We start from the raw sequence: 27,960 nt of genomic DNA, 5'->3' as shown, positions 1-27,960 counted from the left end.
CAGATTTTCTTTTAAAGATCTTTTTATTTGTAATTTGTTATTCATAATTGGTACAATATAGAATCAGAGAATTTTCAAATGAGGCTACATCAGAGCAAAAAGAAAACAAAATACTGTTTTTTTTTGGCTGCTACTAGCATAAACATAACTGTACAGTTTTTATTCCAGCTAAGAAATAAGATGCCCTGGCCGGGTGGCTCAGTGGATAGAGCGTCATCCCGGAGCGCCAAGGTCATGGGTTTGATCCCTGGTCAGGGCACGTACAAGAAGCAATCAATGAGTGCACAACTGAATACAACAACTAAGTAGAACAATGAATTGATGCTTCGATCTCTCTCCCTTACTCTCTCTTTTCTCTCCTTTTTCTCTCAAATCAATGGGGGTAAAAAAACAAACAAGAAACTCTGAGTAGTAAGTAGCTAGTCAAATGAGCTGATTCCAATTAGAGCAACACTAATCTCCTTAGTGTTTTTTAAAAAGTGATTTCCCTTAAATGTAAGGAAAACTTAGGAGTCCTTGTGATTTAATTCCACTTGGAATTTAGAGAATATGACCTTTTATTCAACCCAGCCTGTAATTGTTGGATTGGATTAAATATCACTACCAATTGCCAGCTGTGATAAAAGATAAAATAAGGGGCATTCTATAAACTTCTACTGCCTCATCTTTAGGAAGGCAGACCTAAAACAAAACAGGAGGACACAAGTGGGTCAGAATGTATTTTATTAAAATTCTAGTCACCTTAAGTCAGCAATTTTCAACCAGTGTAACAAGAATTTTTAAAACACGTAATACCTGTCTATTTAGTCAGGGGCACTAAACCTCTTTTCCCTTAGGTCATCAAATAAAAAAATGACAACAGCCAACACAACGATAGCTGTCTGGTGTGAATGCACTGTCTTGAGCCATAAATATATAGGCCATATAATCTCATTGGTTGCATTGTATTATAAGGTTGCATCTGATATATACAAGCAGTGGTGGGATTCAGCAGGTTCACACGGGTTCGGCAGAACCAATACCTAATTTTTTGTTGAGTTCAGTGAACAGATTGTTAAAATGGCACTTGTAATCATGGTTCTCTCTAAGGTGAGTGGCTGGCCAGGAAATCACAAAATTACAAATTTACATTCCTTACTCTTTTTTAACGTTCAGCTACCAACAGCGTATTCTAAGTGCCCCTTGTAATGTTCATTCTGTCCATAGGTGAAAAAAATTTGACAGAACTATGCTTACAATATTTATTTATTCATTTCATAAAACTCATTATACCTTTGCTGAAATACTATATTTTAATTTTGTCATGTTTGTTATTTCAGTAAGCAAACATATAATGTAAAGAGAAAAAGTGCCAAACAACCAGGGGGTGACAAGCTATCATTGGAAACATCTGAAATAAATTTTATTGTTTATTGTTAGGTACTATTTAATATTTTTTCATTAATATTTTAAAACTTATAATCTAGTTTTGCATGCCTCTTTTATTATCCTTATTTAAGTATTAAATGCATGAAATAATAAACTACCTTTCAGTATATCGTTTTTTTATACTTAAAATGGTCATTAGGGCAGAGAACCAGTGGTTAAATTATTTTAATCACACCACTGTGTACAAGAATAGGCACCTGATTTTTTAAAAAGTCACTTTGGACCAAAACGGGTAGGTGATTACTATTATTATTATTATTTTTTTAAATAAATCAAAATTATACTTTAGTCAGATTGACGAAAATATATATATTTTTTGGTGTACTGCGGAATTTTTGTAATTAGTTTATATGTGCCATGAGATGAAAATGGTTGAAAACCGTTGCCTTCAGTGATTAAAGCTTTTGACATTCTATCCAGTAGGTAGTAGCCTAAAATACATAGAGTGCATAAGCCCTTTCAAGGTTTTCACTATCCTTAACTCACTGGGTAACTCCATGGAGTAGGTTAGCATTATCCACGTGACTAACAGGGAAGAAGAGAAATAAATGACTTATGTCATCTGGCTGAGGACCAGAGATTACTCTTTCAGAACCAGAAGTCTTCTCACAGTTCACTGGGTGAAAACTGTATCAGAAAGACAGGATTCAGTTGGGACATTCAGCAAGAAGACAAAAGCTATTCTATTTAACTCATCAGTATCTATTCAACTTAAAGAAACAAAAGGCATAAAGACAGTTGCATTAATGGTAGCAAAAGAATATGTCAAAGCATTTTTTACCACTCTGTGTGAACCTAGTCAATTACTGTATATTAAGGGTTCTTTAAAAGTGTCATTAATGAGAAATGCAGGCAAGAAGATAGAACAATATAAAACAGTTGGCAAATACTATCAGGTTAGACATACTTAAGGCAAATACCCTTGATTTCTGGGCCCAAAATAACTTTTGAAATGGTTTTCTAAAAAAAAAAAAAGAAAAAGGAAATCTATTGGCATCTGAGTTCATGACTGAAGCATTAATTAATGATTGCTTCAGTAAACCCTGAAATTTCACACTTGGCACATACCATAATTGATTTATCCAGTGAATACTGAGGTATCCTTGAGAAATGATTTAAGAAGCAGGAACAGTGACAATGATAGAATTTAGTGGTCATGAATCACTAGGACAAAGTGGCATTTAGTAGAAGGAAAGAAGCAGTGTCACAACTGAGGGATAAGTATAAACGGATGTATCTTGTGTGGGATGAGAGGCTCAGGAAAGCCTGGCAGAGGGGTCTCTGCCACTGGCATTTATGTAGAGCTGTGCTGGAGGGTCAACCAAAGGGTGAATTATTTCTATCCTATTTCCCTAACCCAGAGGTCCTCTTCCACTGTGGAAGATCTTCTTTACAAACATGAATCTTCTCTTCAAGTTATCAGAAAAGGGGAGAATTTTTAGAAACCAGGTCTAAGTTCTCATTCCAGATAAGTATTTCACAGTTAACAAGTTACCTCAAAGAGAAGTATGAAGAGTAAGTGAAAATCTGGTTTCAGAATTACACTAGGAGTCTTCCTGGAGCAATTTTGCAGGGGATAATCGTCCTGAGAAGGATTTTCGTTACAAGGTATTCCATTCCTAGGGATCTGATCTGAGCCCAGTTGGCAAATGAAGGCGGTCAAGAATAAAGGGAGATTACTCAGGATGGACAGAGTCTGGCACAGACTTGCTTCTAACGGCCCATGGTAGGCATGACTACAGCAGGTGAAGAGAGAGTAGCATCTTCTTCTTTCCACTGAGAAGTGATAGTCTTTAGCTGAGTATAGAATTGGATGCCCTAAAGAGGACAAAGGAAAAAACAGAGTTAGCATATATTTTAGGGGAAAGGGGGTTCATAATTCCTCTTTGGATCAACTTTTGAAGGAATTGCTCTGAAGAGCTTACTCACTCTCCTACTTGAGGAATAGGTGCAACCAAAATCCAGTATATTTATTGTTCATGTAAACTTATCTAAAACACTTAGATAATACCTGGCACATAGTAAATAGTCAAACCTTAGTTATCATTATACCAAAACTAGCAAAGGGCATTAGCATCTAAATGGAAAGATTCAACAATCTAATCTGTTAAACTTGTAGGTCATTCTGTTCCTACAGCTAAATATCAAGTGCTCTGAGATCTTGAGACATGGCTCAAATCCTGCCTCTACTCCTTATTGACTGTTGTTTAACCTTGGGCCTTATCTGTGACATAATGCCAATCTCACAGCAATGTGTGAGGGGAAAATGAAATGACATACAAATCTCTCCTTCCCATGAAGAAATAATGAAATATATATATATGTATATATATATGACCATTTCTGACAATTGTCAGCGATAAACAATTATTTTGAAGTAGTAATATTGCCTGACCAGGCGGTGGCACAGTGGATAGAGCGTTGGACTGGGATGCAGAGGACCCAGGTTCGAGACCCAGAGGTCGCCAACTTGAGCGCAGGCTCATCTGGCTTGACCCAGCTTGGACCCAAGGTCACTGGCTGGAGCAAAGGGTTACTCGGTCTGCTGAAGGCCTGCTGTCATGGCACATATGAGAAAGCAATCAATGAACAATTAAGGTGTCGCAACGAAAAACTGATGATTGATGCTTCTCATCTCTCTCCGTTCCTGTCTGTCTGTCCCTCTCTCTGACTCTCTGTGTCCCTGTTTAAAAAAAAAAAAATCCACAATATCCTACAACTCTAAAGTAAAATGTCTCATATACACATTCACTTCTAAATCACCCATAACATGTAAGCCAAAAAAGATCAGCATATTTATGTATATATATTAGTTTATTTTGTAAGAGCAGGCTTGAGCAAAAGAGAACAGATTACAGATCTAATACTTACCAAATTACTAGAAAGCTAGAAAAAAAAACACTGGTTTGATTAATATACTCTTCTAGAATTACTTGACAAAATCTGGACCATGTTAATATACTGAAACACCTTTAAGTATTATTACATACTTTAAATATAAGATAAAACTAAAGTTTACATTTTATTATGTAAGAATGACACTTTGTCTTCTTTCCCGAATGCAAATTAGCAACTTAATTACCTAAAATTTTAAGACTTCAAACTCTATATAACATCAGTCTTCTCCTCCAAGAGGTCTCACTTACAGAGTAACTTATGAAGAAATTTTTTTTAATAGCATCAAACTAGTTAATTTTACAAAAGCTGTGACTTTTGTCACAAACTGTAAATTAGTCTCCAAATAACCAAAGTGTGTTCTTAAGCAATTGACTATATATACATAATATTCTGCTATGCAATCCCACTGTTAATGTATTTATTTTTTATTTTATTTTTTTTAGAGAAAGAGGAAGGAAGAAAGAGGGAGAGGAGAGAGAAATGAGAAGCATCAACTTGTAGTTGCGTTGCTTTAGTTGTTCATTGATTGCTTCTCATATGTGCCTTGATTGGGGGGCTCAAGTCCAGCCAGTGACCCCTTGCTCAAGCCAGTGACCTTGGGTTTCAAGCCAATGACCTTGGGATCATGTCAATGATTCCGTGCTCAAGCTGGTGACCCCAAGCTCAAGCTGGTGAGTCTGCACTGAAGCCAGCAACCTCAGGGTTTTGAACCTGGGACCTAGTGTCCCAGGTCAAAGCTCTATCCACTGTGCCATAACCAGTTAGGCCCACTGTTAATTTTTTATTAACCTATAAAAGGGAGACCTGTATAGGAAAATATGTAATTTATTACTGAAGATTCCAAAATGCCTGTATTTCTATGGGACAATAAAGAACTTCCACTATCCCATATGTTTAACATATGTTTGGGCACCTGCTCTGTGCCAGGTACTGCAGATAAGTAAGTAAGTGAAGCATGATGAGGGCTTCTTCACATGGCTTAAAGGTTCCTATATGACTTGTCCCTGCGTACCTCTCTAGCCTCATCCTTTACCACTCCCTTAGTTACTCATTCACTCCCTGTGCTCCAGTCCATTTCTGCTGTTAACATGCCATGCCTGTTCCTGCCTTAGGACAGAAGCACCTGCTGAAGGATGTGGTATAGTGGTAACTTAATCCTTTTAACCTCATGAAATACAGGTACTGTTGGTATTCTCATTTTACAGGTGAAGCAACCTGAGGCAAGAGAGGGGCCCTGCCAAGGTCACACAGTTAGTAACTGGCGGAGCTGGGTTTGAACCCAGGCCATTTGGTTTTAGATTTGCTTTATTTTTCTTGTTCAGTGCTATATTTATAGTGCCTAGAATAGTGTTTGGTACAAAGAAGGTGCGCAATAAAATTTTTTTGTAAATGAATGTTACCAGAGAAATATGTGCAGTGGGAACACGTGAGGGCCTACCGAACTGCGCACTGAGGAAGGGGCTGGTTGGTCGGGAGTGATTTTTTGGAGGAGCCCATTTTAATTAATTAATTAATTAATTAATTTTTTGGTGACAGAGATAGAGAGAGGGACAGATAGGGACAGACAGACAGGAAGAGAGAGAGATGAGAAGTATCAATTCTTTGTTTTGGCATCTTAAGTTTTTGATTGATTGCTTTCTCATACGTGCCTTGACGGGGGGGTGGGAGGTGGGTACAGCAGAGCGAGTGGACTCCTTGCTCAAGCCAGTGACCTTGGGCTCAAGCCAGTGACCTTGGACTTCAGGCCAGCAACTTTTGGGCTCAAGCTAGCAACCACAGAGTCATGTCTATGATCCCATGCTCAAGTCAGCGACCCTGTGCTCAAGCTGGTGAGCCCGGCTCAAGCCAGCAACATTGGGGTTTCGAACCTGTGTCCTCTATGTCCCAGTCCAATGCTCGATCCACTGCACCACCGCCTGGTCAGGCAAAGAGTCCATTTTTAAAGGGAGACGTCACAGGTGACTAAGAGTTAGATAAAAATGGGGAGGCAGAAAGAGGATCCTAGGTAAAGAAAAGGAGTTTAAAAAGGCTTGGACTTCCTCATGCTCTTTCCGTAAGACTTTGTTCCCTTGAGTTACTCAGCAAGGAGCAGCTTTGACAAAATTCTGTTAATTTTTAAATCTTTTCTAGGGAACCTACTGACAAGCACTGCTGAACACCATATGACCCCACAGAGGCTGCTGACAGGCTCTTCCTTGCAGAATCCTTGATCCTGAATATGTTAAAGAAAAGTTTCTTAGAGAAAAAGACATTTTAAAAAACTTAGTTACCTGTTTGCCATAGAAGTTGGTGTCTCCCCTGAAGGAAGATCGAGAGCCAGTGAATGAGAACATTGGTAAAGGCACTGGAATGGGGACATTCACACCCACCTACAGCAGAAGAAATCCACGTCAGATACTAAGAAAAGGACTCAAACAAAGGAACACTCCATGGAGAAGCATGAATGCTTAGCATTAGAGAGACTAATTTTAAACATCTACCTTCCACCCTATACCCATCTCATGACTTAAATTCCTGAGGAAGAAAGGGAGCATTGTGGGAGGTCAGAGGAGCAACAACTGGTCACTGTTTACCATCTCAGGATTTCTCTTAGGAAACAGTAAATGGCTCCAAGAATCTCCAAAATTTTCTGTTCACATACCTGTCCAACATCCACCAAGTGGGAATATTTCCGAGCAGTGGCTCCATTAGTGGTGAAGATGGCAGTTCCATTTCCATATGGGTTATCATTTACAATCTTGATGGCTTCATCCAAAGTGTCTGTCTCCAGAACCACAAGAACTGGACCAAAAATCTCCTCCTTGTAACAGGTCATATTTGGCTGCCAGAGTGACGCATCCAGAAAGGAAATCAGTATGTATGTTTAATTGGTTCTTCAGTGCTCACTGTTTACCTGGACAGCTTTCATCTTAGGAATCTCTTTTCATTTTAAGTCACCTATTTTTTTTTTAAAAAGTGTTCTGTTCCTGTGTTCCATCTTCCAAGCTACCAATCAAAAAAATAACTTGAAATTCTTGTTAAGTACAATTATACTCTTTTCTTCTTCTTTTTAATCATTTTTTAAAAATAAATTTAATGCAGTGACATTGATAAATCAGGGTACATATGTTGAGAGAAAACATCTCCAGACTATACTCTTTTCTTTTAAACACTGTATTTTTAGGTCCCACGATCCATCACTAGCTTCCTCTTTTATACTTGTATAACTTGTTTATGTGATACAATTACTATGTACTGGGAACTCACATGAAAATTCATTTTTCTATAAATCAACTATATTTTTAAACCACAACAAGAGAATCTTTCTGTTTAAAGAAATCCTGTGCTAAGTTTTCTATAACATAAAAAGTCATTCACTCCTTTGCCTCCCAAATGAGTCTGTACGTTTACATTTTGGTATCAGGTCACATTAAACATTCAAAACATCCTTTACTACTGCAGCTAGTGAGCTGTGTTTATTACTTGTAAGTGGATTTTTCCTCCATGGCTCTTTGGCAAGAGATTTCATAATTTCTACTACACTAATATTCAACTCAGTTATTCAGGATTATTGGGGATATATGTAGTTCAATAAAAGCTTCCTAACCTCAACTTAGTCATCAATTTTAACTGAGAGATTTATAGTTTTGGTAAATAAAAATTTTTAATTGATAAATAAAAATTCTTTTTCTTTTGTTACTTTCTGGTGATGATGCAGCTAAATTTAGGGTTTTCAAGAAATACTGGGCAGCTGATATGTTAGGAGACACGGCAATAGCTATAAGCTAGGCAGCAAGAAAGAATGGGAAGCAAAAATTAACAAACAAATAAGTAACCAAGTATAAGATAGAGTTTGGCAAAATATGGCCATTGGGCCACATGTTTGTATATCCAACAAGCTAAGAATAATTTCTATATTTTTTTAATGGCTGAAAAAAATCAATCATGGCATGTAAACATTTGAAATTAAAAATTTAATGTGCATAACTAAAGTTTTATTGGAACATAGCTATACAATGTTAATGGTTGCTTTCGCACTAAAATGTCAAGAGTTGAATAGTTGTGACAGACACTATATATGCCTGCAAAGCCAAAGATATTTACTCTAGCTTTTTACGTTCACGTCTCAGTCTTTTGGCCAAGATCAAGTGTATCCCTTTATAGAAGATTTGCCAAATGCTAGTAGAGTGGGAAGAGATTGGGAATGAGAAGTGAGGTTTAGTCACACTCTAGATAAAATAACTGAGCAATTCTGGCAAGAGATGAGGTCTCTAGCCAGAGAACATCTCTTAAATGTTCTTCATTTATAAATTGGAGGGATGAGATTCCATAGCCTCTAAAGTACCTTTAGCTCCCATATTTGGGAAATAATCCACAGTTGTTTACCTTGACTTTTGAGATGATGGTTGGTCCAACAAAGTTGCCATTTTCATAGCCTTTGACTTTAATTTTTCTACCATCAAGAAGGATGGAAGCTCCCTCCTTTGTTCCGCTTTCAATCAGATTACAGACTCGCTCTTTGGCCTGAGGGGTGATCAGAGGGCCGAGATCAGCTCCAGGCTGGTCTCCTGTAAATCACAGAAGTGTTTAAGGTCTTCATTAACATATATTATGACTGCCAACTAAAGATGATTCCAATGACAACTACAGTATAAAGAGAGTCAATGGTAAGAACTGATATGATTGCTCCAATTGGCCAAGGCCAATGCTAAAACCAACAGCTGGGTGCCACAGATGCAAAGACTAAGCAGCTAGGCAGATAACTGATTACCTGCATTGACTCTCAGGTTTTTGGCTCGCTCCACCAGCTCTGGCAGCCACTTCTTAGCTTCTCCCACAAGGATCGCCGTTGAAAGAGCCATGCAGCGCTGACCAGCAGCTCCAAATGCTGCCCCAACCAGCTGGTTCAGGGTATTTTCCTTATTGGCATCTGGCATGACCACCCCATGGTTCTTAGCTCCCTAAGGAAATAGAGAAAGTACATGAACCCTCCTTGGCAAAATACAATTAGGCTAAGAATTAGCCAAAGAATCTGAGATTTCAAATGAAAATTTAAGATAAGGACTAGAGAATTTATCCTTTGTTGCTTTGAAGACAGGTTATTTTGATACTGCTAAAGTTTTGGCAACACTGAGCAAGTCTCCAAGTTACTTTTTATTCCCTCACTTTCTCAGCTGATAAGCTAATATGTGTTTATTTAGATCAAAACAAACAAAAAAACAAGAGCTCCAATCATTACATTAAGTCAAATTGATAAGCTAAATACTATATCCAGTAACCAATGAGAACTCCTTTCTCTTTCCTAAGTTAGATAGGAAAGAATTTGTCTGCTGGGGTTTCCAGTTACATGAAGAGCTGCCAGTAGCAATGCCAGTGGCCAGCTGAAAAGAGAAACAGGAGATAGACCTCTCCTGATAAACAATTTTTGGAAAGAGGTTCCCCAGCCTGGCTTGCTTCTAGATACACAGCCTCATGAACTTCTTTGTAGGATAATATATGGTCATTTTCACACATGTTTTCAGCTGCAACTATAATTGAGTGCATGGATAAATACCATGCCAGCTACCCCATTACACACACAGTATACTGTTAGACACAGAATTCACTCAATAAATTAATAGTGTACTGAGCGGGATTTAAGTCAAATTGACCAAAACACATTCATCCATGAAAAGAAAACAGTGGCAATACTATAAAGTTTCCAAACCTGTGCATAGATGGCTAATGCGATATCAGTCAAAGGGTGAGAAAGTAGCAACTGAACTTTATCTTTAGTATTACAGAATTATTAAGTATTTGACAAGGAGCTGGTAAGAGAATAGTGAAACTATGCAACCAAGTTAACCACACATCTCATATAGGGATACTGGGCTCTTCCTAGTGCCTTTAATAGTCTGAACTCTTAGGGAAGAAGATATTTTGACGTTAGTAGTTAGAATATGCCTTAAAAGAAGGAAAAGGATAAAGGGCTAGGAAAACATGGTATGAACAAAAAGAAAAAGAAAAGCATGGGCCTGGCCAGGCAGTGGCACAGTGGATAGAGCATCAAACTGGGGACGCGGAGGACCGAGGTTCGAGACCCTGAGGTCGCCAGCTTAAGCGCGGGCTCATCTGGTTTGGGCAAAGCTCATTAGCTTGGACCCAAGGTCACTGGCTCGAGCAAGGGGTCACTCACTCTTCTGCAGCCCCTTGACAAGGCACATATGAGAAAGCAATCAGGCCCTGTCCGGTTGGCTCAGTGGTAGAGCGTCGGCCTGGCGTGTAGAAGTCCCGGGTTCGATTCCCGGCCAGGGCACACAGGAGAGGCGCCCATCTGCTTCTCCACCCCTTCCTCTCTCTCCTTCCTCTCTCTCTTTCTCTCTTCCCCTCCCGCAGCCGAGGCTCCATTGGAGCAAAGATGGCCCGGGCGCTAGGGATGGCTCCTTGGCCTCTGCCCCAGGTGCTAGGGTGGCTCTGGTAGCGGCAGAGTGACGCCCCGGAGGGGCAGAGCATCGCCCCCTGGTGGGCGTGCCAGGTGGATCCCGGTTGGGCGCATGCGGGAGTCTGTCTGACTTCTGTCTCTCCCCGTTTCTAGCTTCAGAAAAATACAAAAAAAAAAAGAAAAAAGAGAAAGCAATCAATGAACAACTAAGGAGACTAAGGAGTTGCCTTTTTTTTTTTTTTTTTTAACAGAAATAGAGAGAGGGACAGATAGAAAGGGAGAGAGATGAGAAGCATCAATTCTTTGTTTTTTGTTTTTTTTTTTTTTTTTTTTTTTGAAGCTGTAAACAGGGAGAGACAGTCAGACAGACTCCCGCATGCGCCCGACCGGGATCCACCCGGCACGCCCACCAGGGGCGATGCTCTGCCCACCAGGGGGCGATGCTCTGCCCATCCTGGGCGTCGCCATGTTGCGACCAGAGCCACTCTAGCGCCTGAGGCAGAGGCCACAGAGCCATGCCCAGCGCCCGGGCCATCTTTGCTCCAATGGAGCCTTGGCTGCGGGAGGGGAAGAGAGAGACAGAGAGGAAAGCGCGGCGGAGGGGTGGAGAAGCAAATGGGCGCTTCTCCTGTGTGCCCTGGCCGGGAATCGAACCCGGGTCCTCCGCACGCTAGGCCGACGCTCTACCGCTGAGCCAACCGGCCAGGGCGAGAAGCATCAATTCTTCGTTGGGCTCCTTTAGTTGTTCATTGACTGCTTTCTCAGATGTGCCTTGACTGGGGGGCTACAGCAGAGCAAGTGACCCCGTGCTCATCCTGGTGAGCCCACGCTCAAGCGGCGACCTCGGGGTTTCAAACCTGGGTCCTCCATGTCTCACTCTGACACTCGACTACTGCGCCACCTCCTGGTCAGGTAGGAGCTGCTTCTTATCTCTCTCCCGTCCTGCCTGTCTGTCCCTATCTGTCCCTCTCTCTGTCTCTCTCACAAAAAAAAAAAGAAAAAGAAAGAAAAGAAAAAATCATGGTATGAAAGAAGAAACTGCCAAAAACAGAATTTTATTGTTGCTGCTAAAGCCCATAGATTTGAATAACGTTCTCAGGGTGCCTGACCAGGCGGTGGCGTAGTGGATAGAGCGTCGGACTGGGAAGTGGAGGACCCAGGCTCAAGACCCCAAAGTTGCCAGCTTGAGCACAGGCTCATCTGGCTTGAATGGGGGTTCACCAGCTTGAGTGTGGGGTCACTGGCTGTGCACATATGAGAAAGCAACCAATGAACAACTAAGGTGCCACAACAAGGAATTGATGCTTCTCATCTCTCCCCCCTTCCTGTCTATCTGCTGTCCCTCTCTCTATCTCTGTCACAAAAAAAAAAAAAAAAAAAAAGGAATAACATTCTCAGGGGAAAATGTGCCCTTTGGCACCAAGATTTGTTGTCTGAGATAAAAGGTACTTAAAGTGACTTAGACTAAAAAACTCAACATAGGCCCTGGCCGGTTGGCTCAGTGGTAGAGCGTTGGCCTGGCGTGTAGGAGTCTCGGGTTCAATTCCCGGCCAGGGCACACAGGAGAAGCGCCCATCTGCTTCTCCACCCCTCCCCCTCTCCTTCCTCTCTGCCTCTCTCTTCCCCTCCAGCAGCCAAGGCTCCATTGGAGCAAAGTTGGCCCCGGGCGCTGAGGATGGCTCTGCCTCAGGCGCTAGAATGGCTCTGGTTGCAACAGAGCAACGCCCCAGATGGGCAGAGCATCGCCCCTGGTGGGCATGCCGGGTGGATCCCGGTTGGGCGCATGCGAGAATCTGTCTGACTGCCTCCCTGTTTCCAGCTTCAGAAAAATACAACCCCCCCCCCCAAAAAAAAAAACCAGAAAAGAAAAAACAAAACAAAACAAAAAACCTCAACATAAGGTTCATTGTTCAAGGAAAGCTATTCAGGATGAAATGGAAATGAGGAAACATTAGCATTAGAATGGGATGAGTGGTCCCTCTGCTGAAGGGCTGTTTCTAGGTAATTTTAGTACATATAACATAGTTTAAGAGGGAAAAAAAGTAAGAAGTCACCATATTGGCTTGAACTCTCTTGCCATGTCTTGACCCTCTCTCGAAGATGTACTCTCCTGCCTGGTTGGATCCCACAAAGCTGATTGCTCTGATATCCGGATGGTCACAAATAAAGTTTACAGCTGTAAGAAGAAAAGAAATGATTATCAGAAAGGATCAAATGGCTACGGGTTTCTCAGCATCACAAATTTCAGCTTTGCCACTGCTACGAAGGAGTTCTTATACTTTTGTGTTTCTACGCTGGATTCCAATTTTAAAGTTCTCTTTGTCCTCTTAATTCACTTAAAAAAATATTTTAAAGGGCAAGGAAGATTTTAGAGGGCAAGGAAGGCAGAGAGACAGAGAGAAAGAGAGAGAAACATCAATTAGTTGTTCTACTTTTTTATGAATTCACTGGTTGATTCCTGTATGTGCTCTGATTGGGGACTGAACCTGCAACCTTGGCGGGTCGGGATGATGCTCTGAGATAACCCAGCCAGGGCCTTATTCTCTTAATTCTTTTAAACTACAATATCTATTTAGCCTCTTCCCTTTCATTATTTTCCTCATTTGCTATTCCAGAATTTCCATTTCTACTCTAACTCTGAAGGCTACCACCCCTACTTTCCTCCAAAATAACAGCCCTTTGGAGCATTTGAGATTTTGCTTCCTGTCAATTTGCTCAGCTTTGGCTCAAATAAACTCATAAAATTCTCTAAGCCAGGTAGCACAGTGGATAGAGCGTCGGCCTGGGACGCAGAGGACCCAGGTTCAAAACCCCGAGGTCACCGGCTTGAGCACAGGCTCACTAGCTTGAGCACAGGGTCACCATCTTGAGTGTGGCATCATAAACATGACCCTATGGTCACTGGCTTGAGCCTAAAGGTCGCTGGCTTGAAGTTCTAGGTCACTGGCTTGAGCAAGGGGTCACTTGCTCAGTTGTAGCCCCCCAGTCAAGGCACATATAAGAAAGCAATCAATGAACAACTAAGGTGACATAACTAAGAATTGATGCTTCTCATTTCTCTCCCTTCCAGTCTGTCCCTATCTGTCCTTTTCTCTGGCAAAAAAAAAATATATATATATATATATATATATGATATATATATATACACATATGTACATATATATATTTCTAAAATAATAGCCCTTCAATACTGAACACTTTTGTCCTTTAAGACTGTGATATTTCTTCAACTGTCACTATATACCAGAACTCTCAGATACTATTGTAACCTCATGTGAGAGACAATATAGCATAGTACAGTCACGTGCTGCTTAATGGTGGGGATACATTCTAAGAAATTCATCATTAGGTGATTTTGTCATTGTCTGAACATCACACAAACCGAGGTGGTATAGCCTACTACACATCTAGACTAGATGGTATAGCCTGTGCATAGGCTACAAGCCTGTACAAGCATGTCTTCTGTACAAAACAATATGAGATGAAGCCAAACACAAGAGAAAATGATGCAATCAATAGACATAGGAAACACGAGATATATAAAGCTGCTGCTTAGCATAACACGACATCTTATTTTATAGCAAACTTTTTTTTTAAGTAGAAAGAGTATGCTCTAAAATAGCAAAAAGTATAGCACAGTAAATATATAAGCCAGTTATATAGTCATCTATTATCATTATCGAGTATTATGTATGGTACTAAATTGTATGTGCTGTACTTTTCTACAACTGGCAGTGCAGTAGGTGTGTTTACACCAGCATCACCACAAATGTGTGAGTAATGCATTGCACTATAATGTTACAATAGCTAAGATCTCACTAGGTGATAAGAATTTTTCAACTCCATTGTAATCTTTGGGACCACTGTCATATATGTGGTCTGTTGTTGACCAAAACGTCATTATGTACTCAGTCTTCCTGGCTATATACATCCATGCTTTGATAATTTTCAGCTGTGAGACTTAGAAAAAAAAAAATACTTTTATTATGCCTCAATTTTCTTATCTGTAAAATGGAAAAATAGTATCTATCTCAAAGAATTCTCATAAATAATTAAATGAGATAATATATGTAAGGCACTAGGAACAGTTCCTGAAACACAGAAGCCCTTTCTAAGTAGTAGCTATTACTATATGAATTAGAAGATCTTCAGTCACTCTGAGTGAAGTGAGTTAAATTCTTTTGAGTTAAATACCTCATAAGTTCTCTCAATATTACTTCAATATTCTGACAGCTTAATATTGAAATAAAAACATTTTCTTGGCCCTGGCCGGTTGGCTCAGTGGTAGAGTGTTGGCCTGGCATGCGGGAGTCCCGGGTTTGATTCCCGGCCAGGGCACACAGGAGAAGCGCCCATCTGCTTCTCCACCCCTCCCCCTCTCCTTCCTCTCTGTCTCTCTCTTCTCCTCCCACAGCCAAGGCTCCATTGGAGCAAAGTTGGCCCCGAGTGCTGAGGATGGCTCTGTGGCCTCTGCCTCGGGCACTGGAATGGCTCTGATTGCAGCAGAGCGAGGCCCCAGATGGGCAGAGCATGTGGGCGTGCCGGGTGGATCCCGGTCAGGCGCATGCGGGGGTCTGTCTGGCTGCCTTCCTGTTTCCAACTTCAGAGAAATACAGAAACAAACAAACAAACAAAAAAACCATTTTCTTTAATCTTATCTGTATCTTGCCCTAATCCATATTTCTTTGTCCCAATGCATTTTGTAAGGCACAAAGCACTGCGGCTCCTCAGTTAGTTGCCTTAGCACACAGATGGCAATAGAGTCAATAAACATTACCTTTAGTTTACTAAAGGTTACTATTAGTAAATCCCTTCCTCCCTAGGTTCCTCAGTCTAGAACACCCGTCACCACTCGACACCTTGATTGTTTGGTAGCCAGATTAAGTGCCATGTACTAAGGGGCAGTTACCTTCATGCTGTCCGTGGATGATGTTCAGTGTTCCATCAGGGGCACCAGAGTCCTGGAGCAACTTAGCAAGAAGCATAGTTGCTCCAGGGACTCGCTCTGACGGTTTCATTAGGAAGGTATTTCCACACACCATGGCCATGGGAAACATCCAGAGGGGGATCATGGCTGGAAAATTGAATGGAGCAATGCCTGCACACACCCCCAGAGGCACGCGGTAAGAATAAAGGTCCATGTCTTTGGTGATGGATGGCATGGTCTCTCCCAGCATGAGGGATGTCACACTACAGGCATGCTCAACCACCTCTGCAACAGAAAAGAAGCAGTCAGGCCACCAGCTGCCCACACCATAAAATACTTAGCTTTGGTTTGTGCTAGTAAGCCCTGAGGACAGGGAGTGGCTCAAGCCAAAGACAGAGAAGAAACACTGACTTGACCCTCCATGTTGTGCAAAATGAGATTCTCTAAATGAGAAAAAGACAGTGAAATGTACACACCTACTGGAAGGTCAGTTGAGTAAAACAAAGAATGAAGTAAATCAATTTCAGATACCTCTGAGAAGTATTGCCATTTCCCACAAGTATTAAAAAAGATCTCATGGGATAAAATGTACATAAAAGAAGAAGCAATCCCTCATTATGGGATCTTTGCCTCCCATGTTCCTTGCTCCTTTCCCAAAAGTCCCTGAAACTGCCCATGGGGGACTCCCAGCTTACGAAGGCCTCGAAATACATCTCCTTCAGCATCAGCTAGGGTCTTCCCTTGTTCCAGCGTGATTAACCTGGCAATTTCTTTCTAGAGAGAAAACACACAAATAGAAACCAATTGAAGGCTGTGCCTCCTTTTAGTTCTCAGGAAGCCAAAGAAGGACAGAACTGGTGGAGAAGTACTATGAGAGAGTCACCATCTACGTAACTCTGGGCTGTACAGTGAGGAGGCGCAGCTAAAAGGGCCTCTGTGGATGCATCAAGTCTCCTCTAGACAAGAGTTGGGAAACTGAGATCACTCAGATTTCTTACCAAGTTTTCTTTAATAAGCTGTTGATAGCGAAGCAGAACTTGCTGACGGCTTAACACAGAAGTGTCTGCCCATGCAGGAAAAGAACGTTTGCAGGAAGCAACAGCTGCATCCATTTCAGCCTTGGTGGCCTGAGGGACCCGACCAATGACCTCATTGGTGGCCTGATGGGAGAAAGCAGCACATCATCCTTTGCCTGCCCTGCCTTCTACATTTTCCATCGGGTCACAAAGGTAGCACTACATGCTTCACGACAGACACCCAGGTCCCCTCTTTCCAACCATGTTCCCACAGTTCTAGGCCAGTCAGTTAAGCAGCTTTGCTTACCGGGTTGTGAATGTCGATCCATTTGTCACTTTTGGATTCAACAAATTTCCCATCAATGAAGAGTTTTACAGTTGGCTGGGAAAACAAACAAACAACACATATAACACACAAAACTCGGCATTAGTTAATTGCTTTACTTCTCACTTTCACAAAGAGGAAGGAATTCAGGTTGATAATGAATCTACAGCCCTCTAGAAATGGTACCCCTTGGAAAGTGATACACTATGTACCTGTTTACAGTGTTTATTAAGATAAGGCAGAGCCTCTCAATACTTTGATCTCTCTGAAAATGGAAGCTTCCCAGCTAATCACACAGTGGAACTTCATGAATAAACACGTCACTGTAAAGCTTATACCAAAAAAGCAGCGGACTGTATCTTAACGAAGGTTAGCTATTCTGACTTCTTGACCCAGCTGACTTTCCTTCATGTTACAATGATAACGTTTTACCTTTATGATCAAAATATTTTTAAAATGTTTTTATCTGATTTTTTCTGAGACGAAGCTTAATTTCACTAAATTTTCAAAAGGGTCTATAGACCAAAAAAGGTAAAGGACTACTATGTTACCTTGTGTGAGTACTTCTATACAGGAAGGATTTTGAGCACTAGTCCTATTTATTAGATTTTAGGTGGCTGACAGACACAAAGTCTATAAAACAACTCTAAAGGTTGTCAAGTAGTACAGACTATCTGGCAGGGTCAACTAAACTTCTAGAAGCTGTAAAAATGTTTCTATCTTTTAACACAGTAATCCTATTTCAGAAGAGAATCTAAAAGAAAACTATAAATAAATGCTTGTAAAACAATATTGAAAAACTGAAGCAATCTAAATGTTACATGGGGGAAATATGAATTAATTCAGGTTATATTGTATATATAATGGAATATAATCCAGCCATTAAAATCATAATCATGTATAAAGACCATCTTGTAATACTGAAAATGCTTACAATGTAATTGATGTAATATATATATATTTTATGGTAATTGATGTAATATTAAATAAGAAAACCAAGATAGAAAGTTTCACAATTACATAAAGAAGATAAATGTAATTTATACTGGCTTCCTTCTTAGAAGTCAATCTTTCGGCCCTGGCCGGTTGGCTCAGCGGTAGAGCGTCGGCTTGGCGTGCGGGGGACGCGGGTTCGATTCTCGGCCAGGGCACATAGGAGAAGCGTCCATTTGCTTCTCCACCCCCCCCCCCTTCCTCTCTGTCTCTCTTTTCCCCTCCCGCAGCCGAGGCTCCATTGGAGCAAAGATGGCCAGGGCGCTGGGGATGGCTCCTTGGCCGCTGCCCCAGGCGCTACAGTGGCTCTGGTCGCAGCAGAGCGACACCCCGGAGGGGCAGAGCATCGCCCCTTGGTGGGCAGAGCATCGCCCCTGGTGGGCGTGCCGGGTGGATCTTGGTCGGGCGCATGCGGGACTCTATCTGACTGTCTCTCCCCGTTTCCAGCTTCAGAAAAATACAAAAAAAAAAAAAAAAAAGAAGTCAATCTTTCATGCAAAATAAACTCACTGCTGAAGAAGAGAAGGATGCTGGGTACCAAGTGGAGTTCACCTTGGAAGAAACCTGTGAGGTAAAAAAATGATTATTTTGATAAATGAGAGCAGAAAATTATTAAGAACTTAGTGAATGGCTCTCATATGCTTATATTATACTAGTTATTGTTGATGTATGAAAAAGGACTTGATGTTTGCTCAAGAGTCATATAATCTTTTTTTTTCCTTAAGTGAGAAACGAGGAGGCAGAGAGACAGACTCCTGCATGCACCCCAACTGGGATCCACCTGGCAAGCCCCCATGGGGTGATGCTCTGCCCATCTGCGGCCATTACTCTATTGCTTGGCAACTGAGCTATTTTAGCACCTGAGGCGAGGCCAGAGCCCAGGGCCAACTTGCTCCAACCAAGCCATGGCTGTGGGAGAGGACGAGAGAGACAGAGAGAGAGAAGGGAGGGGCGAGGGGTAGATAAGCAGATGGTCACTTCTTCTGTGTGCCCTAACTGGAATTGAACTCAGGACATCCACATGCTGGGCTGACGCTCTACCACTGAGTCAACCGACCAGGGCCCGATTCATATAATCTTTAAAGAGAATACACATGAGACTGGGTTATGGCAAGTTGAGAAAAACAATAAACCATAATGATCATGTCCACAATTCCAACAGTCCTGATTAAAAAAACATCTTATGCCTGACCAGGCGGTGGCGCAGTGGATAGAGCGTCAGACTGGGATGCAGAGGACCAGGTTCAATACCCCAAGGTCGCCAGCTTGAGCGCGGGCTCATCTGGTTTGAGCAAAAGCCCACCAGCTTGAACCCAAGGTCGCTGGCTCCAGCAAGGGGTTACTCAGTCTGCTGAAGGCCCGCGGTCAAGGCACATATGAGAAAGCAATCAATGAACAACTAAGGTGTTGCAATGTGCAATGAAAAACTAATAATTGATGCTTCTCATCTCTCTCCGTTCCTGTCTGTCTGTCCCTGTCTATCCCTCTCTCTGACTCACTCTCTGTCTCTGTAAAAAAACAAACAAACAAAAAAATCATCTTATTGTCATTAGTCCATAATTTTCCAATTTTTGGCCTGGAAAATGTAGTCATCATAAATCTAATTTAAAAAGAACCATATGTCCACCACTGGATGGATAAATAGAGAAACTAAGGTGGTATATCCATATATTAGAATACTACTCAGCAATGAAAAAGAATCAACTATTGATACATGCAGCAATAAGAAGTTATAACCTGACCAGGCAGTGGTACAGTGGATAGAGTGTTGGACTGGGATGCGGAGGACCCAGGTTCGAGACCCCAAGGTCGCCAGCTTGAGTGCGGGCTCATCTGGTTTGAGCAAAGCTCAACAGCTTGGACCCAAGGTCGTTGGCTTGAGCAGGGGGTTACTCGGTCTGCTGTATCCCCCCCCACCCTGGTCAAGGCACATATGAGAAAGCAATCAATGAACAACTAAGGTGTTGCAACAAAAAACTGATGATTGATGCTTTTCATCTCTCTCCGTTCCTGTCTGTCTGTCCCTGTCTATCCCTCTCTCTGACTCTCTCTCTGTCTCTGTAAAAAGCAACAACAAAAAACAATAAGAATAGTTATAGTAATTACACTGAGTAAAAGAAATCGGACATAAAAAAGTACATACTGTATGATTCATTTATATAAAACTAAAAATGCAAACTAATCTATAGTGTCAGAAAGCAGATCAGTGGTTGCCTATAGATGATGGGGGAGGCAACAGGAGAGGGTATGGGTATGTTCATTATCTTTTTTTTGGTGACAGAGTCAGACAGAGGGACAGACAGAGACAGAGGGACAGATAGGAACAGACAGGAAGGGACAGAGATGAGAAGCATCAATTCTTCGTTGCAACACCTTAGTTGTTCATTGATTGCTTTCTTGTATGTGCCTTGGCTAGGGGGCTACAGCAGACCAAGTGACTCCTTGCTCGAGCCAGCGACCCTGGGCTCAAGCTGGTGAGATGAGCCTGTGCTCAAGCTGGCAACCTCAGGGTCTCGAACCTGGGTCTTCCGTGTACAGTCTGACGATCTATCCCCTGAACCACCACCTGGTCAGGCTGTTCATTATCTTTATTGTGATGTTTTCACAGGTATGTTCAAATAGTAAAATATCAAATTGTACACTTTATTTATTTTTATTTTTTTGTGTGTGTGACAGAGACAGAGAGGGACAAATAGGGACAGACAGACAGGAAGGGAGAGAGATGAGAAGTATCAATTCTTCGTTGTAGCTCCTTAGTTGTTCATTGATTACTTTCTAGTATGTGCCTTGAATGTGGGGGGGGGGGGGTTTGAGCAGAATGAGTGACCCCTTGCTCAAGTCAGCGACCTTGGGCTCAAGCTGGTGAGCTGTACTCAAACCAGATGAGGCCACACTCAAGCTGGTGACCTCAGGGTTTTGAACCTGGGTTCTCTGTGTCCCAGTCCAACGCTCTATCCACTGTGCTACCGCCTGGTCAGGCAAATTGTACACTTTAAATATATACAGTTTATGCCAATTTTATTTTACTATAGTTATTTTTTAAATGCCACATGTACCTTATAGGGTATAATCAGAATATTGGGAAGGGGATCAGTTATAATAAAATAATTCTCTAAATCAGGGGTTGGGAACCTATGGCTCGCGAGCCAGATGTGGCTCTTTTGATGGCTGCATCTGGCTCACAGACAAATCTTTAATAAAAAAAAAAATAACGTTAAAAATGTAAAACATTCTCATGTATTACAATCCATTCATTTCCTACCACTCATGTTCATGGTTGTAGGTGGCTGGAGCCAATCACAGCTGTCCTCCGGGACAACACCAAATTTTTATTGGATAACACTTAACGTACATGGGTCGTTGTATGGCTCTCATGGAATTACATTTTAAAATATGTGGCGTTCATGGTTCTCTCAGCCCAAAAGGTTCCCAACTCCTGCTCTAAATAAATAGTATATATGCTTTGAAAGTTGATTTGAGAAATATTTAAGTCTAATCAAAGTGAGCATCTGAAATACCTTGGACTAGAATGACTGGAATATAAAAGAAAACTGCAATCTAATAATCTATTACTTTGTCTGAAGAGAGACTGTTAACCAAAGGTCTAGAGCTGCATGAAGTGCAAGAATTTATGTGCCTGTAGCACTGTCTAGAGCAGTGGTGGTCAACCTGGTCCCTACTGCCCACTAGTGGGCATTGCAGCTTTCATGGTGGGCGGTAGCAGAGCAACCAAAGTATAAATAAAAGGATAGATTTAACTATAGTAAGTTGTTTTACAAAGATTTATTCTGGGCCCTGGCCGGTTGGCTCAGCGGTAGAGTGTCAGCCTAGCGTGCGGAGGACCCAGGTTCGATTCCCGGACAGGGCACACAGGAGAAGTGCCCATTTGCTTCTCCACCCCTCTGCCGCGCTTTCCTCTCTGTCTCTCTCTTCCCCTCCTGCAGCCAAGGCTCCATTGGAGCAAAGATGGCCTGGGCGCTGGGGATGGCTCTGTGACCTCTGCCTCAGGCGCTAGAGTGGCTCTGGTCACAACATGGCGACGCCCAGGATGGGCAGAGCATCGCCCCATGGTGGGCGTGCCGGTGGATCCTGGTCGGGGGCATGCGGGAGTCTGTCTGACTGTCTCTCCCTGTTTCCAGTTTCAGAAAAATGCAAAAAAAAAAAGAAAAAAAAAAAGATTTATTCTGCCAAACTTAGCGAATATCTCACATAAAGTACTTGGTAAGTAATTATTATTATAGGCTTTAATTTGCTGTAACTCTGCTTTATACAATTTATAAAGTAAAGTTACTTCCCTACTTTATAAATCACCATTACTGTGGAACTGGTGGGCAGTTAGAAAATTTTACTACTAACAGAGATACAAAAGTGGATGGTAGGTATAAAAAGGTTGACTACCCCTGACTTAGATCCTGATGATGCCCAAATTTGGAGTCCTTAACCAGAATCTTCCTCTTCAGGTGACATTCACATAACACATAACTGTCTTTGCTATATCGCTACTTGGATATTATGTAGGTACATGTAGAAAAAGCTGAACTCCTCATCTTCCACCAATCTGCTCTGCTTCCTATAGCCCACCTGGCAGTGAATGGGACTATTACTATTCAAGTAGTTGCCAACCAGAAGCCTGAATGTCACCCGAAGTCCTCCTTTTCTCTTACAGAGAACAAAATAAGTCTTGGCAATTTGTTCTCCTAGAAATCTTTGAATATACCCACTTTACTCTACCCCTCCTGCCATCACCCATACCATCATTGTCTCTCACCTGAATTTTAATCATAAATCTTTTTTTTTTTTTGTATTTTTCTGAAGCTGGAAATGGGGAGAGACAGTCAGACAGACTCCCGCATGCGCCCGACCGGGATCCACCCGGCACGCCCACCAGGGGGCGACGCTCTGCCCCTCCGGGGCGTCACTCTGCTGTGACCAGAGCCACTCTAGCACCTGGGGCAGAGGCCAAGGAGCCATCCCCAGCGCCTGGGTCATCCTTGCTTCAATGGAGCCTCGGCTGCGGGAGGGGAAGAGAGAGACAGAGAGGAAGGAGGGGGGGGGTGGAGAAGCAAATGGGCGCTTCTCCCATGTGCCCTGGCCGGAAATCGAACCCGGGTCCCCCGCACGCCAGGCCGACGCTCCACCGCTGAGCCAGCCGGCCAGGGACAGAAAGACTAATCTTTATGTTGCTTAGTAGACTCTACATAGTAAATTTCCTTCTCTAGTCTCATGGGTTGCCATGCTCCTCCTTGCTATGTTACAGCCATCCAGGACATGTTTTGAGTTCTCTCTGTCCTTTGCACATGCTGTTCCCTCTTGCCTGAGATTTCTTTATCCCATTTGCTTGGTTCACTTCTACACCTTTGCTCCCTACTTCGCCATTGCTTAGGGTATAAGTGCAGGTCAGTTTTGTAGGTTTGCTGGTAGGAAGCTGAGGAAATTCTCACTTGATGGTTTGTTTCTTCTGAAGTAGGAGAAACAAGATTAACTCCTGAGAGTGAGATAAGTAGCAGATGATAGTTTTTAAGTCTTAATCTCAGCTCTAGGCTAAGTATTTGATTGTGGAGTTCATAAAACACCTGAATCCCTCTACTTCTCATATCATATTATGGAATAACATTTTGTTTAATTGAGTATCTCCCCTTAGATCACTAGATGGTTGTGTCCTCAGTCCTTAGCACCATTCCTGGAATAGGATAAGCACTCAGTAATATTTTGCAAAATGAAAGAATGAGTACTCACCAAGCAATCATTTGATATTAATTTTGTTTCATGTACACTCTCTTATAGAGCAGAGAGTACATGGATCAGCCAACTTGAGCATTCTAGGCCACTTAATTTTATTTTTTTACTTGCACACTGCCTCCCTGCTGTCAGAGGCATAAAAGGCACTGCATCTGGCATAATAAAACATTATCACATAGCTTTTGACAGGTCAGATCTTCCATCTCTTCATTTCCCAAGAAACAATGATTAGCTGAAGAAACTATCCTACATAAAGTCACATCAAACTTCTTGTTCTTTAGATGTTTATTTTGTATTTGCTATTTCTTTTAACAGTGTTGGTCAAATAAGTTTTAAATATTATATATGTTTGCTCGCTTATAGTTTGCATTGAATGTGGGGGGACAGGCTATAAACAGGCATGATCCTTATAGCCTAAGGCTTAGTTTTAAGACTAGGCCTTTCCCACCCTTTTTAATGTAGGGTGGTGCACTCTCATGAGGAATCCCATCATGCCTCAGATAAGTGACTTTGTATCAGAGACTTTCCTATTTGTATATTGGATTAAAGGTTTTGGTTTCTACACTATAAAGTGGCGCAGACTGGGAGCTTGCTCTCTCTCTCTCTCTCTCTCTCGGTTCCTGAGATTAGCATTAGAGAGGAGAGCAGAGAAAGGCCATGTGGAGGATACTAGGAGAAGCAGCCAAGATAGTGGAGTGCTGAGTGAGAGGCCAGTTTGTGCAGAGTTTGTGCAGGGAGAAGGAAGGAGATGGGGAACAGAGGTGAATAAGTCTGGTGAGCTAGAAACCTTTGATTCTAGGAAACTTGTATAAGTCAGTAGCTTTGTGAGCACTGAATGAGTGAGCTTTGGAGCCCAGTGTGTGTTTTACTTGCCCGCCGGGTGCAAGCTAGGATTAAAGGTGATGGCCCACCAGTTTTTGGCTCCATTGTTTCTTTACCGACTGTCCGAATCCAATGCAAACCTGCATGGGCCAGGCGGCTGTCACGGTGGCCATGGATACTGGCTTCACAATCAAGAACTCTCTTCTCCTTTTAGCTAAAGGCCTGCTAGTCTTGCAAATCTCAAGCCCAAAGCCAACTCCTTTTGAAAACCTTTCCTGAATTAAACAGGTTGAGTCTGGGGCTCTTTCCATACGTTCCTGCAGTACACTGTGCACTCCTGTTATTTAGCACTTATTTTTGCATTACAATAAGGGAGTTTTCAGTGAGTATTTCATTTCCCACTCCCTTCCCAAAGCCTGGGGAAAGTGCCTGACACAGAGAGAGATGCCAAGACTTAAGTCCTGAATTTAAGTTACTAGTTGGGAAACCTTGGATGACTTTGGCCATTAATGTTAGGTAACTTACTATGTTATATTCATGAATTCTAACCTTCACAAATATTCTTTTGTATGTGTGTGTGACAGAGACAGAGAGAGGGACAGATAGAGACAGAAAGACAGGAAGGGAGAGAGATGTGAAGCATCAATTCTTTGTTGCTGCACCTTAGTTATTCATTTATTGCTTTCTCATATGTGCCTTGACCAGGGGCTACAGAAGATCGAGTGACCCCTTGCTCAAACCAGCGACCTTGGGCTCAAGTTGGTGAGCCTTGCTCAAACCAGATGAACCCATGCTCAAGCTGGCGACCTTAGGGTTTCGAACCTGGGTTCTCTGCATTCCAGTCCGATGTTCTATCCACTGCGCCACTGTCTGGTCAGGCTTCACAAATATTCTTAAAACTAGAAAATGGTGGAGCTGCGATAGAATCCAAGTATGATTGTGAAGCCTGTGCATTTTATACCACATCCCTCAGGAAGCCACTGAGACTCTGTAAGACAGGTTTCCTGAATGAGAATCATAATATAAGGAGAAGTTCTAAATTTTACTTGCCAACATTACAGAGAAGACATGCTGAATATGTACTTCAAATAACTGAAAACACAAACTCTCCCCTTTACACATCCTTTTGATAGTCCTCTAAAATTCAAGACTGCTGAAATCTAGACTACTCTTATCAAAGTCTCATGTTACAGTAACTGCTAGTTGGCTAAAGATAACTATTTCTGCTCTTTTCCAGGTTAACTCAGAAGCTTCTTCAAATAAGTAAGAAAATAGGGTGTTTCCAAAATTAAGTACATGGGAAGGGAGATTCTTCTCCTTGATGCAAAAGATAAAATACTCTCATAAGGATGTCTTCTTAATCACTCATTGTAATTGAGGGGAGGGGAAGAAGGCAAAGGAAGAAAGTCAATTTTGTCCAAAGATTTCAAAGGGAAATGGAAAACATAGGGTGGAAAGGTTGCTTTCCTGCTATTAAAAAAGGATTAGAAAAACAGAACTGGGATCACAGCAAGAAATATATGAGTGAAGTCAGACCACCTGACAAACCTATCCAAATCCATTCTCCACACTTTCCCGTTAAATAGCATATTTAAGCATGAACCTTTGCTGACGTTAAGAATCTTAAAGGCCCTGGCCGGTTGGCTCAGCGGTAGAGCGTCGGCCTAGCGTGCGGAGGACCCGGGTTCGATTCCCGGCCAGGGCACACAGGAGAAGCGCCCATTTGCTTCTCCACCCCTCCGCCACGCTTTCCTCTCTGTCTCTCTCTTCCCCTCCCGCAGCCAAGGCTCCATTGGAGCAAAGATGGCCCGGGCGCTGGGGATGGCTCCTCGGCCTCTGCCCCAGGCGCTAGAGTGGCTCTGGTCGCAATATGGCGACGCCCAGGATGGGCAGAGCATCGCCCCCTGGTGGGCAGAGCGCCGCCCCATGGTGGGCGTGCCGGGTGGATCCCGGTCGGGCGCATGCGGGAGTCTGTCTGTCTCTCCCTGTTTCCAGCTTCAGAAAAATGAAAAAGAAAAAAAAAAAAAAAAAAGAATCTTAAAAATGTTTTTTTCTTTACAATAAACATTTTTGAAGAAAAAAAAATCTTAAAAATGAATAAGTTTCTGCAGTAGAACTCACTAAAACCTGGTAAATACCAATATTATCTAAAAGCCCATTAATATAAAGGAAGAAGTTCCTAGGCTTGAGGTAATGAGTAAGATGGGACAGGTTGTTTCTTGCAGGTTGGAGAATGTTGTCTGCAGTAAATCTTGCCTCAGAGTCTAAGTCCTTGAACAACAACAGGGCAAAGGCCTCAGGCATGAGCTCCTGTAGCTCTACCACCTCTCCTTAGGCTGGCTTCCTGAAGCTCCCCCGCCCTACGCCCCATTGGGGTCAGGAACTCGAAATTTACACCGTCTTCCTTGGCTCCCCCATTTTTCTACCAACTGTTTTAGAGCTGGTTCATCCCTTGCACGTGCTTGGGACAAACTAGTAGCGTAAATGTGTCCTTACTAACCGGCAACATGAACATTGTAACTTTGTTGAAAGTTTAACTGAAAATCTAGGCAAGCAAGAGGGCAGCCCATGGCCTATAGAAACTGCAAATAGCCACAGCTAGGGAAAATAGCTTAGCAAATGGCTTTGGGGGGAAATCTAGTGTACACTTCTAGAAGGAGATTCAAAGTTCATTCACTGACCCTCGCCCCCGTGTGCCTCCTCCTCCTCTCCTAGAGCCTGGATTATAGACAGTGAAGTAGAGTGGGGAAAGGAAACAATCTGGACGCTCCGGGCAAGTAAAAGAGTTCTAAAAATGGTGAACAGAGGGGAGCGGTGGCAGGTGCAGAGGTGAAAGGGAAACAATGTGGGAGGACAGGCGAGGACAAGAGAGTGTGACAGCAGCAACAGGGCAGGGCAGGAGGAGGAGAGTGGGTCGGAGCCAGGCAAGGGGAGGCTCAAAAGTGGGGGGGGGGGGCTGGGGTGCTTGTCAGAGGCTGGATCCAACGGGGGCGGGTACCGAGCAAGAGGGGTGGGACAGGGCCGCACACTCTTGTGGGAGGAGTAGGGTCGGCCTGGAAGAGGTTGACTGATTCAGAGACTGGACAGAAGGGACCCAATTCCTAGCTTCGCGACCCCTCGGCGCCACCCTCACTCGCCTGCAGGATCCGAGCCCGCACTGCCGCCGCCGCCACTACCACCGCCATGGCTCTCGGCTGCGTCTTCTCCGCCTCACTGTGCCCCTACTCCCCGTGACTCCCTACTGCCGCTGCCAGACTTCACCCCGCCATCCTTCCGCGCCTCTTCATTGGTGGAGGGGACTACGTCCCCCAGCCAATCACTCACCCTAACTCCCGACTCCACCCCTCACTCCCAGTTTTGGAGATTGGCGGTTGGTCAGAAGTGTAAGAGCTCTCGCCTCTCTCTCACCTCA

The 27,960-nt window shown here is 42.7% G+C and overlaps 2 protein-coding genes across 2 annotated transcripts in view; one reads left to right on the top strand and one right to left on the bottom strand.

Annotated features, from left to right (window-relative positions):
* Positions 1–6,684, top strand: part of BBOF1 (basal body orientation factor 1) — a 52,629-nt gene extending 45,945 nt beyond the window's left edge. The window contains exon 12 of the mRNA XM_066344208.1: positions 6,457–6,684. Within this exon, the coding sequence (XP_066200305.1) occupies positions 6,457–6,468 (12 nt within the window). The 3' untranslated portion in view covers positions 6,469–6,684. The remainder of the gene's footprint in view (positions 1–6,456) is intronic.
* Positions 5–27,838, bottom strand: ALDH6A1 (aldehyde dehydrogenase 6 family member A1). The gene is made up of 12 exons (XM_066344206.1): positions 27,686–27,838; positions 18,498–18,551; positions 16,977–17,051; positions 16,652–16,813; positions 16,349–16,427; positions 15,636–15,938; positions 12,781–12,902; positions 9,077–9,266; positions 8,692–8,873; positions 6,968–7,147; positions 6,597–6,695; positions 5–3,246 (listed from the first exon to the last, which is right to left on the bottom strand). The coding sequence occupies exons 1-12, from the start codon at positions 27,731–27,733 to the stop codon at positions 3,142–3,144; spliced, it is 1,599 nt and encodes a 532-aa protein (XP_066200303.1). The 5' UTR covers positions 27,734–27,838; the 3' UTR covers positions 5–3,141.
* Between the last annotated feature and the right edge of the window lie 122 nt (positions 27,839–27,960).

Source organism: Saccopteryx leptura, chromosome 6 (genome assembly GCF_036850995.1).
Source record: "Saccopteryx leptura isolate mSacLep1 chromosome 6, mSacLep1_pri_phased_curated, whole genome shotgun sequence".
Lineage (NCBI taxonomy): Eukaryota > Metazoa > Chordata > Mammalia > Chiroptera > Emballonuridae > Saccopteryx > Saccopteryx leptura.
This window is presented reverse-complemented; position numbering and strand designations above follow the sequence as displayed.

Coding starts and splice junctions, on each gene's coding strand:
- ALDH6A1 (XM_066344206.1), bottom strand. CDS start 27,733: ATGGCGGTGGTAGTGGCGGCGGCGGCAGTGCGGGCTCGGATCCTGCAG. Junction 16,428..16,651: donor AGCTTATTAAAGAAAACTTG/GTAAGAAATCTG, acceptor TTTTCTCTCTAG/AAAGAAATTGCCAGGTTAAT. Junction 12,903..15,635: donor CATCCACGGACAGCATGAAG/GTAACTGCCCCT, acceptor TTCTTCTTACAG/CTGTAAACTTTATTTGTGAC.